At 36.9% G+C, this 18,648-nt stretch overlaps 1 protein-coding gene across 1 annotated transcript in view; it reads right to left on the bottom strand.

The window, feature by feature from the left end:
• LOC121673265 (glutamate receptor ionotropic, delta-2) overlaps window positions 1-18,575 on the bottom strand; it is a gene marked incomplete at its 5' end in the record, with an annotated part of 212,004 nt that extends 193,429 nt beyond the window's left edge. The window contains 3 exons of the mRNA XM_042046429.1: window positions 5,325-5,444; window positions 13,098-13,259; window positions 18,303-18,575. Of these exons, the coding sequence (XP_041902363.1) occupies window positions 5,325-5,444; window positions 13,098-13,259; window positions 18,303-18,575 (555 nt within the window). The remainder of the gene's footprint in view (window positions 1-5,324; window positions 5,445-13,097; window positions 13,260-18,302) is intronic.
• Between the last annotated feature and the right edge of the window lie 73 nt (window positions 18,576-18,648).

Raw genomic sequence — 18,648 nt, 5'->3', positions numbered from 1 at the left:
TATACTCAAATATGCATTTAGTTTGGCCTTTAAGCTAAACAGAAGTAGACTTCCAAGTAAAACATAGCTCTCTATTAACACTAGTTTCATTGTGATAGCATGCAAATCCCCAACACTTTGCAGCCAAATTAAATTTCACTGAGATTTGACAAAAGATTTGCAGAAGCTACCAGAAAGTAAAGAATCAGTCTTAATCTATTTATTGCATACCACTAAATGAAGGAAGGAAATGCTACTCTTCAGCAGGCTTACAGCAAAATTTAAGTACTGTGCTGGATTGGAACAGCAGGTCTTGGTTCATCAAGGTATTTAATTACCTCTTTAGTATTAAGTAGTTTACTTCATTTCTAGCGGGCTGATTAAGTATTTAAAGTTGCTTTAGAAAGAGTATCCTGGTAGAACTGTGCCAGGTCCACCTTCTCCATCAGCACTAGAGGCAAAGCAGTCAGACACAGCAACATTTATTTCAACTGTCTAGAAAATACACCACCAATAATGTCTCTGAATTGCAAGGGTATCTTTCAGTCACATCATAAATTGCATGTCAACCTTTAGAAACATCTCCACAGGTCACAGCTTAAAGTACCAGGTGCTGATACATACACCTTTTAAAAGTCACATTACACAGCTCTACCTTGACTGCACTCACAAGGAGAACAGGTGAACCCATCATTTACCTCAAGTAGCTAACCAGGAAGCTAACCAAGAAGGAAATACTTCATGTGCTCTTGGTTATTAAATGGGGTTAGTTAATATGTGTCAGCAGAGCTGTATAACTTATCCTTTTACCTAATGGAACAAAAGGGAATAAGAGATAAAGGATGCAGAAAAGAAGTTTTAACTTTATAAGAATAGACAGCAACTTCCTGAAGATCAAAATATATGCTTGGAACATATGTTGCTCCGTGAGGCAAGTGTAAGGAAAAAATATAGTGTATTAGAAAGAAATGCCACTACTGTAAACAACAAGTGTTTTCAGATGAAGTGGAAGTAGCAATTATTTTACTAGAATGAAAAAATGCAAACAAATAGCACAACTACGGAGTGCTGCTCTTAACCCTTAATAGTCTGTGGAATAAAAACCTGCATGCAGGAAAGTCCTGCCACTTGCACTGGCAGAAGTGAAGAGGAACAATGTATCTGTTAGTGAGGTTTCAATCCTCTCACACAAAATGCATGGCACCACAGATCTGCCTTGGATTAAAATAGATAACATTTCCTCCTTAAGACAATCAAATCAAAATTATTTAGGACTAAACCCTACAATCCTAATGAACAAATGCAGATGGCCCAAAACATCCTGGGTTGCCCTGGTGCCCCTCCAAGGCTAACTGTTTTCCTGCATGCTCACAGCTCTATCCTTCCTCCAAGGCATCTCCAGCTGTCCTGAATGCAAAGGAAACCTTGACATGAACATCTTGGTGCAGGCAGAAACTGATGCAAGAGCAAGGTATATCATCTTGCTGCCTCACTGGGAGGAAATAACCTAAAAACATCTTCAGAGAAGAGAAACATACAGAAGGTGGGTGTATGCTAATATGGAAGTGGAGGCAGAGCAAAACACACCCTGATCTTCAAATGCGCACATGTGGTAAGAAAACCAGTGTGGGAACAGAAAGAAAGTCCCCTAAACTTCAAAAGATGTAGAACAGAGCCTTTGAAGATGAGCCCGTTCTGAATTACAAGGAGCACTGTAAGAAACATGAAAACCACTTTATTTCTGCGGTGCTGTTTTCTACACCACTAAGATGTAAGACAGGACTCGGAGCTATCAACTCCCTTTTGTTCGTTTGTTTGTTGGATGGTTATTCACAGGAATGGCAGCTTACATTTCAGCAGTATAGATAAAAGTATTGCACTGAAATTTAAATGTCAAAGAATACATACGCAAATGTCAAATACCAACAGACAAATGCCAACAGAGAAATGTCAGAAATACACCCATGTCTCCCACTGAACATAACTACATCTGCACAAATGCAAGCCACAGTACGATGTGTAAAAGCCAGAGCTTTTCTTCAGTTCCTTTGGCGTTGTAATACCACTGGTGCCAATAAAATCAGTGTCTGGCAGCAATCTGAGTGTACTATTCCAAGTACCCAGCTCTGGCAAAAAGTACACCTAAGTGATCCGTGGTCTGCAAGGTGATGGATAACATTTACAGTCACAAGGGTACAAAACTGCTGTTTCAGGCAAATCCCACTCCGGGATTTGTTAACTTGTCACTAGATGACGGAGCCCAACACAGCAACCTTTCACATGAATTCTCTTTCCAGCTATGACAGGAGCCCATGAAAGCTGAAGGCAGGGACATGAAAGCAGTTTCTCCTAGATACATGGCTTAATTTGTCCAAATAAAAAAAAAGCATAAACATGAATTCTTAGTGTATCCTAAACTGTTTGCTTTTTTGAGTCCTGGGGATAATCACCTATGAATATAAGTGAACTTTGCAGAAGTATAAATGACTCCAGAACCCAAGGAGAACAGATTTCAAGCAGAATTTGGACTCTTGAGAAATTCGAGTGTGTTTTAAAATCTTACTTGCTTTATTAAAATCAATTGACTGTTCCTCAGGAAAACAAAATAGCAGTTCTTTACACAATTGACTTGATGGGAATCTCTGGTCCCAATGACTTCAATGGGCTTTTCGTAATGATTTTACCCTTCATTATGTCCTATAAAAGTACTTGAAAATATGTTGATTAGGGAAGATGCATTAGCTCAGAAATTTCAGTCAGTCTGCTAATTGCAGCTGCTTCTACTAGAGCTGAGAAATAAAAATGCTTAGGTAGTTCTGCAGTCAGATCACTAAATACATGAAAATCTGAAGTGTACTTTAATTAGTGTAGTTAACAAAAATATATCTGACTCCTGTAATTATTGTGATTTGGTTCTCACACCAGTAGCTCTGTAAAGTAGATGTAAAGTAAATCCTAATCAAAGATAAAAGATGTGAATTTTTGTCAAATAATAAGATTCCCTAAAAATTTTCTTCTCTGCCTCTAAAGGAGTAGTTTTAAGAAACCTACCTTGTTTTTCTTATCTCTGTGACATTGACTAGAAATACCATATTAATTTTAAATTATTTTCTTATTCAATTTATTGCAAAAATTTGAAATAATTAATTGGATTTTTTTTAAAGAAACATCTGAGAACAATTATCACATTCTCACAATATATACAGAACTTTCTAAAGAAAATTTCTTTCTGTACACCAGAACTCTCTAAAGCCTTCTCTGGAATACTGAGTGTTGTTTAGGAAAAAGAAAATTCAAACAGTTTTAATCTGTTCTTCTCTGAACCCTTTCTTCTTTTTAACTAGCTGCAGAGCATCACAAAACTCTATGGAGAGGCATTTACTATCTTGCTCAACAGGAAAATTTTCTTATAATATTGATATTTAATTTTAAATGCTCATCTTGGCAAACGAAAAAAACTCACATACTTTCAGTAGCTTAATTTTAAACTTTGTTTTCTCCTCAACAGGGTTGCATGATGCTGACTTTCATAATCTAATTATATTATGAGCAAAGCTCTATTCTCTGACCAACTTCAAATCCATTTCCCTCCAAAGACAGTGGATATCTCTTTGTTCTTGAACTATCCTAAAGAGTAAACAAGGCAGGTTCAAAAAGCCTGTTTGTATTATCCCACTGTTTTACACAAGTTAGGTGTGCCCACAGTCATTAACATCTGTTTTAAAATTAAACTCTACCAACTCTACTGCTGTTAAACTAGCAGTACAATTCTAAATTACACCATCAACCAAGAATTAGAATAGCTAGGAAGTCTTTTTTGTACTTCTGTATTTCCAAGATCTCTCTGTGAGTCTCTCTTTCTCTTCTATCTTTTTTGGGAATGAAAAAACGCAATTTAGTGCTTCACTCAGGCATTCACCCAGACAGGCCTGAAGTCGAAAAACCCCCAGTCAAAGTCAATGAAACAAATTAAACCAAGAGACACAGATTTGTCTTAGGAAGGTAACTCTAAAGAATAAATAGCTCCTCAGTGCGCAGCATGAAAAATAAGTCAAAATATGTTGAAACAGACAGAACTTAAAGGTAAGGGAATAAGGACTTATCCAAAGTCTTTATCTCCCAAAGACTCTGTGAAGTTCCTCCAGATATCAACCAGATCCAGTTCTGTCTAGTTTCTGAAGCACCTATCAGGACCTCTGCTCAAGGTGACATAACTATAAGCACGTGTGTACATTAGGGTATTGACAAGAGATGGAGCAGCAGGAACAGAATAACAATTCTGGTGAATAGTGGAGGAGACAGTTCAGTGTTTAGACACCTTAGACTTCTTATTTATCTCTTCCTTCTTTCAGAGTACTTATCTGTTGCTCCAGAAGGTGTGCAGACAAATGAGGCACTTCATCATCTAGTGACGCACACATGGAACCAGTTTACATATATTAAGAAAACTCTATCATTTCCTTTCAGACCTCATGTTCCTCCTGTATAAAACCCAGTATGATGTGATACACTAAATGAAGAGATCTTGGTATTTTTCAGGAAGTGTGTCTTTAAAGGACAGCTGCTCCTGGAAAAGCTTATTACTGTTTTATTCACCTGTGAAGTCCCAAACTATTTTTGCCATACTGGATAAGCAGTTGTTCAAAGCTGAGGATATTCATTGCAAATAGAGACCCGTTTCCACCATTTCTTACACAGGACTTAAATTTAGTTTTAGACTGGCAAAACTCAAATACCAAGAAAGAGTAATTTTGTAGGACATATATGCCATTCCCTGTAACATCCAAGTCCATGCATTTGGACTGTGTCTGGCAGCTGAATACATAACATTAACTTATTCTGTAAAAGTTAACTCATTAAAACACCATGTTTTTATTTCATGAAGAGACTTCAGAAATTTTATCTGTACTACAAGAGATTTTCTCTTTCCATAGCTATGAATTTTAAACACCTAGCAGGTGGAACATCCCACTTTGACCAAGTATCAGCGACCAATCTCGGTGCTTTAAACATAATTCAGTGTAAAATTTGCTATTTTGGACAGAGGTTGCAAGGGTTACAAAACAACAGCTTTCACTGGTCCTTTGGGATAATTGATCAGCAACTCAACACATTCTGTATTACAAATGATACCTTGATCAACACAACCTGCTCCAAGGCCTATTTGAAATAACAAAATAGATGAGTATCTCAAAGTTCAAAGCTTTTCTCCCATCTCTTACTCCTTAACAATACAGAACACCATGCTACCTGCCATCAAATGCTTTTCTATTAACACAGAACACAAGAAAGGTTTTGAAAATATCAGTAAAAATAGTCTCTTGTTTGAATATATGTAGCCTCACCTTGCGGATGCCTCTGCCAAGATCTTCTCCATAATTAGTTCCCAAAATTTCAAAATGTACATTGGGGTTCCCCCCATTTTCTGCAAATTCCAGTTCTCCTGTCAAGCCATTCACTCCACCCTATTGAAAAAAAAAGGAAAATGGAATGAAAACTCGTAAGTGGGTAACTGTATTAACCTTCTGTTTCTCAAAGGGATTTATGCACTAACTATGCAGAATACACAGGTAACTACCAGCATGAGGACAGTTTTCCAAAGACCACGTTTCCCTAAAAATTCTGATGCTTACATTATTCTTGCATCATGATTAAGTTCTTCGCAGAAGAATTAAAGTCAGCAATGCTACACAGATGCAATACAAGCAATAGTCTTACTCTTAGCATATTTGCACTCCAATTTCTGTTCTTTGACCCATCAACATATATGTATTGACACTCTAACCCCACCAAATTTAAAAGAAAAACCAAAACCATTTTGCAACAACGTTTAGTGGAAGCAAAGCTAAACACAAATATATAAAAGAAATTGCACAAAAATTAGTTATGTTTGTTGATTTTTGCTTTTTCCCTTTAAATATTTCTCCCTCATGAAAGATTTCCACATGAGGGCAGGCTGAATTTTAGATGAAGTTACATGTTTTTTGAGCTCAACATATGTGATTTGCACAAATGAAGAAGGGCTTGATTCAAGGTCTAGCTGAATGCAGTGATTTTTCTTTCTCCTCCCAATTATCCTTTACTAAGAATACATGACATGGGCAAGAGTGAAGCATCTCTTCAAGCGTGCTTTAACTCTTTTACAATTTTGCTGGAAGGGGTTAAAATATTACAGATGAAACAGTGAATAATCCCTACAAAGAATTAGAGTTCAAAGGGCTATACACACCACAGCCATACTCAAAATATATTCCAGAGTTAATTCAACATGACACACATTTCATCTTTGTATAAGAACTATGATGACCTGAACTATAAAATCAACAGAACCATGTAAAATGCCAATAATGAAAACCTTTACCCTTCAAAAATTTCTTCAGTGTACAGATTCAGGGAAAATTTGATGTTTAACCCTCTCCCTCAAAAAAAGAAAGGTAAAAGATATTTTTTTTATGTTTTTATGCACACACACACACACACAAAAAATCTGCCTCTGGTGTAAAACCCTATGAAATGCATAGTTTTTCCCCAAAACATAAGGCAAGAACTTTGCAGTTGTGATTGCTGTTTCACTTAGAAGCTTTTTTATTTAAACTGGAAAAACTTGCATTATGAACTACCTAGCTAAGCACATGAGCCTTGCTGAATCATGATATTAAAAGCTCTATTCTTACATCTTGAGTTTGGACAAAATCCAGGAAGGACTACAGAATTTGCATCTCCATTGCAAATTGCTGTGAACTAACAGAATGTTCTCCTACTTTTACAAAACATGACTGTAATTATAACAAAAGTTATGAAATTGATCATTGAGAATATCTTTAGAATTTACTAGACAACTAGAAACTAGTACTATCAGGGAATAATACATGAATAATTATATATTAAAATAATAATACAAATATTATAATACAAATACGTAATGAGTGCCATTTACAGTTAAAACCAAGGAAATACTTTGTGTATATACATATTTAATGATTTTTAAAAAATATTTTCCATAATATTTTCTTTCTACAATATTTACTTTTTATTCCATACTACAACAAAAATAAATGTAAAAAAAGAAAGGAAAAAAAATCCAATATCCTGGTTAAGGCTATATCCGAACAGTCTTTTGCAGGAGAACTCTGGCAACTGCAAACCAGACAATTTTGATGTATGCTGGGGTTAGCAAGACACTCTGATTACTTTTTAACTTCACTACAATAACACTTTCATGGCTTTTAGGTTGGGGTTAGCACACCTCTGGCTGGTTCAGAGTAAAGTCAGAGGGAGCTTGTGTTTACCCACTGAATCATTTGAACATATCCTTTGGTAAATAACCGAGTTTCACAAATATGAACCTTTAACTTAAATCTGACTTCATCCTACTCATGGAACAGAAGTGGAAACTTGCCCCACATACCTTTTCTCTCATAGGTTCTTACTTGGCTTTCTGATTACCTAAGGCACAATTTCACAGAACATGTGATGTAGAAATGCCTGCAAAGTGGCACAGACCTGCAATAGTTGGGATGCCCAGCTGATTGCTCAAAGACTCCATCTGGACACCTTACCAGATACTGATTTGCTGATATTATACTTAATATTTCTTATATTACTTCCCAAAACTTTCCCCCACACTGGGTACTAAAACTGTGGGTCAGAGGCAGGTAAAGTGTGAAAATTAATTAAACTGTTATAGACCACCTGAGCAGCACCATGATCTCAAGTGAGCCACAAGCAGGACCTGGAAAAAGGAAGGGAAAACTCTGGAACAAAATGGTGAAAGAAAAGAAATATTCAACAAAAAAAATCCCTACAATCTCTTCCCACAGATGCTTTGTACAGCAGAAAAAAGAAATGAAGAATATAGGATTTTCAATCTAGAAAATTAAAGCGACTTTATTTTCCATATTGAGAGTGGGTTCCAGTACTTTAAGGAACATGAAGATAAAATCATGTCTAAAATGTAAATGATTTTTTGAGACTTAAGATAGCAATTTAAAATTTTAATAAACTTCTGAATTTTTTAATAATATTTTTCCTTATTTGAGCAAATATGATTAAAAATAATTTAAAGAATCATTTAACCTCAATTATACTTGAAGTAATCAAATCCATTTCTTAAGAAAACATGGGATATGAAAATATATGTCCCCTTACATACAGTACAGGTTAACAGAATTACCTAACATATTTTGGAATTCGATCTCCATCCAGAAACTTTGTATGACTCTATTTAACTTGATTTTTTAAATGGCTGCAATTGTCAGGGCATGATACAAACTGTAAGTCCATCAACTTTATTTGTCTGGAATCCCATCTTAACCACCACAACATTATTTCTCATTTATCTATTTTGGCAATCCTATAAATCTTTGAAAATTTCTCGTTATGGACTGTCTTAATCAGAGCTTCCTCTCCTAGACTGTGTACGTATGAAAATAGTGCAGTAAGAGCTCAGATTAGTTGGGAATGATGCTGGCTCAGGAGGGAAGGGCAGAGGCAAAAATACAAACCAGCAAAGAACTGCCCATTTAATACCAACAATGCTAAATTTATAGGAAATTTCTTGGGGTCTTGATTTCTCCTCCCTACCTGGGACTGATCTTGCTGGACCATGCAATCCTGTTATTGGTCTCTACTTTTCCTCATTGTCCCACACAGCCTTTTTACAAGGCTTACACAAATCTGGTTTATTGCTTAGGGCTGATAGAGTGGAACAGGATATCGCCTAGGAAGATTTTCAGGACCCTGCTCCAATTTTTATGCATAGTCTTTCACAGTATGGATCTCTCTGAAACACTTGATTTATGGCATGAGTTTTATCCCTCTGCTAATGCATAGTGGAAGGAGATCACAGAGGAAATGACCATCTGTATGACAGCTACTGATCCAGTAACTTCCTGACGAGATTTTTACCAGTGATTTCAGTGTTACTCATGATAACCGGCAAGAGTAAAAGAAATTTTTCGTTGCATTTAACTTACAGGAACAATGCTACTGGGGAAACATGAAGACACATTTGTTATGTACCTTCTCAAATTCTTCTAAGGTTCAGCTGCAACCATGCAATTTCCTGACACATATGAAACTGAAGAGTGAAATGTCAGTTGCTGGGACAAAAGTGTTTTACTTATGATTCTGATCACTGCTCGGGGCTTTGCAGAGCTGTTATAAAGCTTGGCAATATAATTAAAGCCTACTTGAGTCTCATCTAGACTGGCAAGACAAACTACAGTTTATATATGCTTAGGCACTGAAGTAAGTCCCTGAAGAAAGCAGTATTTACCTAGCAGTCAGGACCTCACTTGGGAATGTCAGCTTGCCAGTCATCAGCTACAAAATATTGTTCTTGCTCTCAGCTTCTGTTCAAACTTCCTCCTCTTTTTTTTTTTTTTTCAAAATATGGTTATTCTCAGGTACTAGCTGTTTTGCAATTAAGGATAAAAAATGTGGCTATAGGCAGGGAAAAATGCTACAAACATCAAATACGAGTTCCACATTTCATTTTTGAAAAAATTTGATTTTGAGAACATGGCTGAGTTTTCAACTAGCAGACACCATCCAATCTATTACCTGAAAAACAATTTGGCACCTTTTTTGCAAGTCACCACTGAGTGTCAGTGACATTTCTGAGACCAGAACTAGTTGACAATCCCACTTATGATTCATGAAACAGCTCATTTCCCAGAAAGGGACAGGCTCTATGTTGCTGCTAGCACTAAAAATTTGCTGTTAGTGAGCTAAAAAAATGTGACTGGGAAGAGCCCTGAGATGTGTGAGAGAAGGTAGATGCCATCTTGCTGAGTTGGTCCCCCTCTAATCCTACTTACATTTATTCTCAGACTATTCAGGAAGATTAATTTTTCTCAAAGTAGAATTATTTTCTAGTGATACTTATTCCTCCAACTGTGAAATAGCTTTACTGAGAAATAAACAAGTGAGCATGTGTTTAGGGATAGTTCCTATACAGAAGTGAATTTAAACTAATTGCTGTAGCTGGCCAAATTCATTAGAAGGATTGTATTTCCAGATGGATTTAACTTTTTATTCAGTTCGAGAATGGGTAGAAACTGATATTAGATTTAAATAATTGTGGTGGGCTTAAAATTTTTTCTTTAGGCTTTGTCCAATCAGCTGAATTCACAAAGAAAAAAACCAGCTTTTGTAGCTGTTTGTAGAAATAGTGATGAATGAGTCGAATATTCAACAAATGACGATGAGGAATAATTTAGACAGCTTTTTTACCACTTTAAGAAATGTTTGAAACTCTAATTTCCTCTGTTCCCTACTCTCCCCTAGCAGCTCATTAACTATAAAAAACCAGTTTATTTACCACCAGAGTTCCATTTTTAACAATTGCTGCTTCAGGTAGAACATCAGCATCCCTTTCTCTTACCTTCTTCAGTGAGTAGCTTAATAAAGATTTCCCAACTCTTTTCTTATTTCCCCCTCCAGAAATCAAAGAAAGATTTCCCTCTGTAGCTAAAACACTTCCAGATGTTCCTGCTTCTGGATCTTAAACTCTAAAAGACAGATATTTCTTCTATAAAAGCTTCCTCTAGAACTAGGTTTGCTGTTCTTGTTTGTTTTTTTTTTTAGCAGCAAAAGCTCCATGGTGCTTCTGCTTTGCTGCTGCCAGAAGAACAACTGCTTGAGTTGTTGGTCCTCTCCTGAGGCAGGCAGCCTGGAATTAGACATCTCTTCCTCAACTCAAAACCATACTTGAGTACAATTTAATTCCTAGAGAACCTACACTGGGAGGAGGGACAACCTGAGACCAGTGATGATTTCAGCTCTACAGTACAGATCATCATGAAGGAAGAATTAAGGTGTTGCAGAGGATGGAAGTTCTTTTTCCCGGAATATTTAAGAAATCTCAGAATGTATTTTCACCCTGAATTATATCAATATCTTCCTATGATATTCCATTATACACTACATCCTGTAAACAGTGGTGATTTCAAAATGAAAACGCAGAACTTTTTATTCAGAAACTATTTAAATACCCCGTGGTGACTTCCTCCTGTTTGCTTTCAAAATTAAGGAAATCTGGTATGTTTTTGTGAAAAAAATTCTATTTCAGTTGATTTTAGAGGACTCCCCAGGACAACAGGAGTGAAAACATGTTTAAAGAATAAGGTGAGATGGGAAAGAGAAGCATTCTCAAGAAGAGAGATTAAGTGGGGGCTTTTTTCCCTTCATTACTTTTGGATTTTATTGTTTTTGTGATGCCCCATCAGGCATTCATCAACGCCAAATTTTTAATTTCAAAAGTACACAGCTGTGATCCCAAAGTTCTTCTACCTAACTGCTTTAGTGAAAGAAAAGGGAAAGTAGGCCACAAAACTAAAGCAGAATTCTTGTTCTTGTGCAATTCCAACTCTCAGCTGCAATCTTTAGCTTTCCTCTGCCTACGGATTGAAATGCTACTGACATCCACAGACAGTAAAATTTCTGTATTTCATTTGGATTCGATTTTGACTTTCAATTTTAGCACATTACTTCTAGAAATTCATCTCTGTCAGCACAGTGCAGTGTAAGGAGGATTTGGATTATTCAATTTACACCAATAAAATACTTTCTTTCCAAAGCCATCTAATTGAAATAACAGAGAAACCCAAAAGTGACAGGATGGAAGCGTGGTTAGCTGCACAGATCAGGAATTTCTTTGGCATTTGATTAATTTTTTTAGCAAGCTAACAACAACTCTGGAATTTCCACTTGCTCCTGCCTTCTTGAACACTTTCATAATTCTCCGGGCCATTTAAATGGAAAAGTGTGCAATGGTATTTACAAAATCCAAGGCAAGAGGCGAACCAGTCTTGCCTGAAACATAGCTCAAAATACACAGGATTGCCAAATGTGAATTTGAAATTGCTCTGATAGGTAGGTTAAGAGCAATACAGTTTGGAGTCCCTTAAAGCCATATCCTGCCCCTGAAATAAGAAATGTGTCCTGGATTATTCTTTCAGTCTCATGACTTCAAACTGCTAGAATGGAAAGTGGAAACAGATACCAAAGAAATCCTTGAACTGTCATTTTGGAGGTAACGCAGATTAAGCTGGGACTGCATAAAATATAAGCAGTGCTCAAAGGAGTCTTATGTTTTGCCTGCATCGTCATAATTTCTGGTATAGCTAAATACCTAATGCAGAATGGCAACTTCTCATCACAACATTATATTTTAAATGGTTTTTATGTTCTGTAGTGAAAGCCACAATTAAAGCATTTAAGATTTTTTTTTTAAAATGGACAAAATTTTTGTCCCTTTTTTTCCTGTGTTTACAATGCCAGCACTTTAAAAGTAAGTATACATTACAAGTAAGTGTATGCAGACAAATTAGAAGGCAGTTTTACGAAAGATATCAATAACATAAGGAAAATGACATGAATAACTCACAGGGAAGGGCAAACCCTGAACTTGTTCATATTAACTAAATATTGGCCCAGAAGGCTGCAATATTTGTCTGTAAGTATGTGGAGGCTGTAAACATTATGAAGAAAGGAAATGACTAAGAAAAATTGTCTTAAAAGACTGAAGAACAGGAAAAGCATCTTGGGCATGAGCATGATTAAGGTATGAAATAAAAATCACAGGGAAACAGCAACACTGGACAAAGCTCTGTAGAGACTGTTACAGGCACAGTTTTGTGGTGGCTGAATATAGCCTAGATAATTTAGGGGGTTCCTTATTCCCATTTCTATGATTTCACTTTATTAACATCAAAAACAGTGCAACGGTGAATTCCACAGAACATTACCCAGGTGTAATTCTGCAACTTTTTTCTTTTAGAAATAAAACAGTAAATTTATTTTCTTTACTTCCTAACCTGTGAAACTTACCTGTTCACCAGTGACACTTTTTCTTCCTTGAACATCCAGCTGGTTTGGTAGTTTTGGTAAACAAACTTATTGATTTTATTTCAATATGATTATTATGACATGGAAAAAACACAACCAACCAACAAACAACCCAAACCAAATAAAGACTACTTCCATTCAGGAACTGTGAATATGTAAAACCTATACTGCTGGTACTGGGTAGAGTAATGTGCACCTCAGCAGGAAATACTGCCTAATGTAAGTATTTTAGAAATCAAAGACGAGGAAATACAGAGAAAAAGTACCTTCTTGATGGTTTCCAACATTGATCGTCCTCCTTGCCAGGGTTTAGAATTCTTCCTGATGCAGGTGAGGCTGGCCATGCTGTGCCACTTCCTGTCCTCCAGCTTCTTGTGAAAGGCATTTGCCAGCAGGAGGACAGTGTCATATATATACAGGTTTGAAATCTGTAAATGGATCAAAAGGGAAGCATTACCACTATTATTTGTAGCCTCCTGCCAGAATTTATAATTTGTTTTGCCTCACCCATAATCCTCTGGTAATTAAATACTTTATATGGTATTAAGAAGAACCTGTAAGAGGCAAAATGTCACTCCTTTGGGCTCTGGTAAAACCTGCAGCTGGCGGCTGTAACGCTAAAAGTGATTTGCAGCAACAAACTACACACACATGAGAAGTGCGAGCAGCCCAGTCACTGGCACAGCTCCACCTGCCAGATTTACAGCTCTACTTATGACCGTAAACTGACTTTCTTTTATTTTTAACCAGTTGCTTGTGAGACTCAATTTTTCAGTCACCAGATATTTGGACACCATCAAATTATCTTCAAGGCTGTTTTGTTCTTTTGAAAAGCAGAAACCCTGAAAATTTAGAAGAGATCATTTCATTGTGTTTTTTGTTCCTGATTTGTGCAGTCAATTCAGATTGGTACTTTCTGGCATGAAATATGACTCAATGAAATTTTTGTCAGTGTGCAGTTGCATGTTGATTCTGCAATTTATAGTGTTTACTGTCAGAGTATTTGACATTGGCTCTTAATTCCCTGCAGGACAAAACTCCTACAGAATAAATGTGTGTATGTTTCACTGTGAGCAGAGCTGCATACAGTGCGAGGAAGTTCCAGTTTGGGATCAAAGACAGAACAGTGGAACTCAAGAAGAGAAATCACTTGTGTGCCACTTCCACTTAACCATGTTCTAGTTCTATGTACGTGCTTTTGAATGCACACAGTGCCAAGTCAGATGTGAAAGACACAATTAAATGTAAAAGAATAGAACCTCAGAATTCATGAAAACTTATGAAACAAGTAATTTTCAATATAGTTTTATATCAGTTTTTCCTGTCCTCAAATGGCAGGAACATTTAAGTTACTGACAGTATCATAAAAAGAAACCTCAGCTGTCCTGAACAGAGGTTCTCATGAAGAAAATTTATGTTCAGAAATGAAAAAGACTTTTGGGAATATTATTTTTAGATAACCTATGGATCATCTGAAGTTACTGAGGGAAACTCAGTTTCCTCAGCTGCATGATAAAGAGCTCTGTAGAGCATTCCTAGTGCCTGACAACAAATTATCCAGTGGCAATTTGAGGAAAGCTTGCTGGGGCTTTTTCTCCATCAGTCAGACAAGCCAAAAGACATTTCCTCAGATTTGTGGAATATGTTGGCTGCTCTCTGTAAAGGTTTTTTACACAGATATAGGTGGTGTGCTCAAAGTTTTAGAAGAAAAAGGAAGCTTACAAAAGGAAAGTTTGGGAATTTAGTGGCCCTATTCTGCTTTTTAAATATATCCAAAGACTGGGAAAGTCCTGCAGCTATTGGGAGGGAGTATATGGCAAGGAAGCACAATAATGTTGAGGATCTGAGACACTGATAAGCAAATCCACACATCCCCTTAAAAAAGGAGAAAATAAAAATTAAAAAACCCCAAACACCTCTCTTTCTACCTAATTACTCCTTTCCATATAACATATTTTTATGTTTTTATTTCCTTTGGTAAATCCCATCTTTATGCTGGCTTTGCTTGTGTCATCCGCAACCTGTTGTTGCATGCTGTTCCCAGGAAGGTCTCATGACAGATTCCCTACCTGCATAGCACCCAGGAAAGACCTACTCTCTCCTTACCTGGCCAGAATTACTTAAGACATCCCAAATGACTTCCCAATTTTATCAAAGGAAGACTAATGATCTGCTGCTTTCCCTTGTGATAAGCTGCTGGAATCCTCCCTTACCTTTACAACTCTACACTGTTAGTAGCAGAGATGCACAGAACCTCTGATCCTTATTGCCCCTTTTCTTTAAATGATCCTTCACTCTGTCTTTCTGGAAGGTGCTTCTTTATTCTTACTTGAGCTCCTCCAGTGACTATGAATATTTCCATTTTGGTATTCACCCAGGAACAAATCTCCTTTCTTCAGAGGCACAGGCCAGGCATCACTGTGCATGACAGGATTAAAAGCATGGATTGAGAATCTGGGTCCAGGTTAATCAAGCATTTTTTAAAAAACTTGGATGATTTGCCTGCATATTGTAAACTTACAAAGAATTCAAAGCATTTCAGCTAAAACTGTGTTTCCACAACGAAGTCAGCTCTACAGGGACATTTGTTGGAGCAGGGAGGGAAAGAATTATCACTGCGCTGTGAGGCAAGCTTTTTTCACGTAAGCCTTTTCCAACAGGAAAAAAAACCCCATACCACCTCTGGAGAGCAGAGGGAATAAGGTCACTAATGAGACTAAATTGGTACATGACCAGCTGTGGATGCCAAGTCATCATTTCCCAACAAAATGACATTGCTTGCAAGGTAACTTCTGTAACCTACTATCAAGGGGAATAGAAGACAATTGTCAGTTCATGAGGAAGGATGCACTCACTAATCTAAGAGTAATATAGCTGGACCTTTATCCAGTATTAACAGGGCTCAGGAGGACAGAGTTCAGCAGCTATTAAGCATTGTTAGTCCTTCACTAATAGTTGAGCTTAACATTTACAGCAATCAATCACTGATAATACAATGATAAAGACCCTACAATTAATTTCTGTTTCCCAAAATCACCCTTTCCTGCCACTACCAGAAGTATGCTTCATTAATATCTGTCCTGATGAACAGAAGGGGGTTGAAATTTAAAGTCACTTTACACTTTTATTAACTTCCCACGTTAATTTACTAGGGCATTTAATGCCTGGCGTCCATTACTGATCCTTTATTTACTCCAAGCCTGTTAGACTAATAGCTGGTCACTTGCATTACCAAGAAGTATTTAATTGCATAACCTTCTGTTGATGCAGTTCAAAATTCAGATGTAATTTTTTAATCCAGATTGTGGAAGAAAGGCACTTAGCATTAGATTAAGGATGAATGATTAATCTGGATTATCAGTGTCTATTTTATGTGTACCTATAATATTGAATGTAGTTTTTAGACAAAAGGGTTACAGTACTAAATTCTTCTCTGAATCCAGTTTTTAACTTTCTGCCTTCAAAATGACACAAACTCATAGAGTTTGTTTCAACTAGGCCAATTCCAAAGACACAGTGAGATATCTTCACCAGAATGCTTTTCAGTGTTTTAATAAAGATGCTGAAAAAAATTAATTATTCACACAGATTTTAGTAAATCAGAAAAGTAATTCAGAAAAAAATAAATCAAGAAATTCACCCTTATAATTTCCAGAGAATGTTTCTGATTAGTCACACTTCGATGTCATAAAAAAAAAAATTAGTAATTTCAATTTATAAACTGTTCCTACTCCCCACTGGATTTGAAACTAATTTATAATATTGTTGGGTAGAACAAAGAAGCAGCAAACAAACCCCACAGCTACTCAAAGGACTGTGCATCATATGAAGACACAGGGGAAATTGTGTCAGAGTTTTCCTTCCTTTCAGTTTGTAATGTTGTCTCAGCTAAAATAATGAAGTACAGCCATTCCACGGAAAGCATGAAAAAAGTGACTCAGTTGCACAGAACAATTAAACCACTCAAGCTTCCATCACTCCTTTGAACAAAAATGCTGTGAAATCTTTCAATAAGAATATTGTAGCTCTCCAAGCTATAGGTAGATCATGGCACATAGGTTAAGGTATAAAATCTAATCTAACAAATTAAATGGAATATGCCAATTTGTCGAGAATAAACTTTGAATTTTAAAACTTATCTTTCCTAGAGTCAGCCAACTGCTGAAGTGAAAATGAAAGTGAAGTAGAAGAGAAAGACAAAGCAAAATGTGAAGCTTCCCATGGACACATGACTTGTTTTCTGCCTTGCTTTAGTCAGTAATTTTGTTCATGAGAACTGCTCTTTGCACTCTCTGGCTCCTGCACGTAAGCTCCTGCACATAACACATTGTCCTTAGACTTCCAAAGTTCCCCCTAGGACCATGTTGCCATGACAGAAAGGCACAGCCTAAAGGATTTTTGTACTTCCTAAATAGTCTGTAGAGATATCCTATGCACCAATGGGCATCACACATTCCTGTTTGTTTTGAGAACTCTAATAGGATCACTGTGCACTGTGCTATAGCCAGTTTTTCATGTCATCAATAATTGCTGGCTGGCTGCTTTATGAACTAAAATTACTGACAACAAAGGCTCTTACAACTAATCTAAAACAGGACAAGACTATCCACACTTTTTCCCTTACATATTTTCATTTTAAACAAAGACACTCTTCAAAACCTCCCTATTTTGCTCCTGTTGTTTTCTTGCCCTCTCAGAATCATTAGGTGGCTGCTTTTACCTGCTAGGTCAGATATGCTCCTCCCTCCACTGCTAAAAATTATAGTATGCAGTCATCTTTCTACAACTGCACAAAAGATCCCAGAAAAAAAACCCCCAAAAGTAAAATCAACATCGTAAGCCAATTTCACGCTCCTGATTTGCCATAGCTTTTTCATGATGAACCCTAATGAGAGAGACAGAGGACTTGTTCTTGGAAAAACTATGTGAAGTCAGGAGGAGGGATCCTGTAGCTGAATTCATGTGGTAGGAAGGCTCTTAAAGTTTAATTGTAATCTGTGATTAACAACCCTGAAAATAAGGCCTTGGAACTTAGACCCAGATTTAGATGTATACACTAAGACACTTGAAAGAGACGGTGTGGGTGCTCCCTGGAAGACTTTCTTAATGACAACATATTTGAGGCTTAGAGAAGCACAGCAACTCAGGAGACATTGACTACGCAAAGGAAATTCTTCTTGGTGAGATGACAAAAATTAAAATTTATCAGGGCAACAAAATGGCTAGCCTACTACCTGGAGATCAGGCAGCTTTTTTTGACATTTATCTCTATTGCTGTGGAGCAGGCAAATTGTTCTCTGTCAGACACACTCACCCCCTTACTCCAAGTATTTGGGCATGCCATGAGCCATTAAGCTACATGTCAGAGAGGACATGAAAAATAACACTGTTACAGTAAGCCCCTGGGGAAAAACTTAGAAGTTATCTAGAAAGACAATTCCCAGGTGGGGATAGACTGGCATATGAACTACCTCCATGCTTTGGGAGAAAGGGTCCTTCGGATCACACAGCGATGAAGATATTCTGTGGTTGCCTCGGAAACAGCGCTGGCTTACGTTTTGGGGGACTGGAAATGTCTGTCGAATAATTGTTAACCTTCCAATTGACCTTCTCACCAGCTCCTGCACATCCACATCATTTATTTCCTGAAAGATAAGGCAAGGGAGAGAGTATGCATGAGAGTCAAAATTCAGAAATGTAACCACCAAATTATAAACAAAAAATAAACTGAGTGGACCACGAGGCTGTGATTGACACACAGCTATTGTCTAACTCCACCGTAGCCTCAAAACCAATATGTGCATGCTCATTAAAGCA

The sequence above is a fragment of the Corvus kubaryi genome, unplaced genomic scaffold (genome assembly GCF_017639235.1).
Source record: "Corvus kubaryi isolate FWS band 111438036 unplaced genomic scaffold, C.kubaryi_AGA036_p1.0 65303, whole genome shotgun sequence".
In the NCBI taxonomy this organism is placed as follows: domain Eukaryota; kingdom Metazoa; phylum Chordata; class Aves; order Passeriformes; family Corvidae; genus Corvus; species Corvus kubaryi.
Note: the sequence above shows the minus strand (reverse complement) of the source record. Positions and strands in the feature narration are given on the sequence as shown.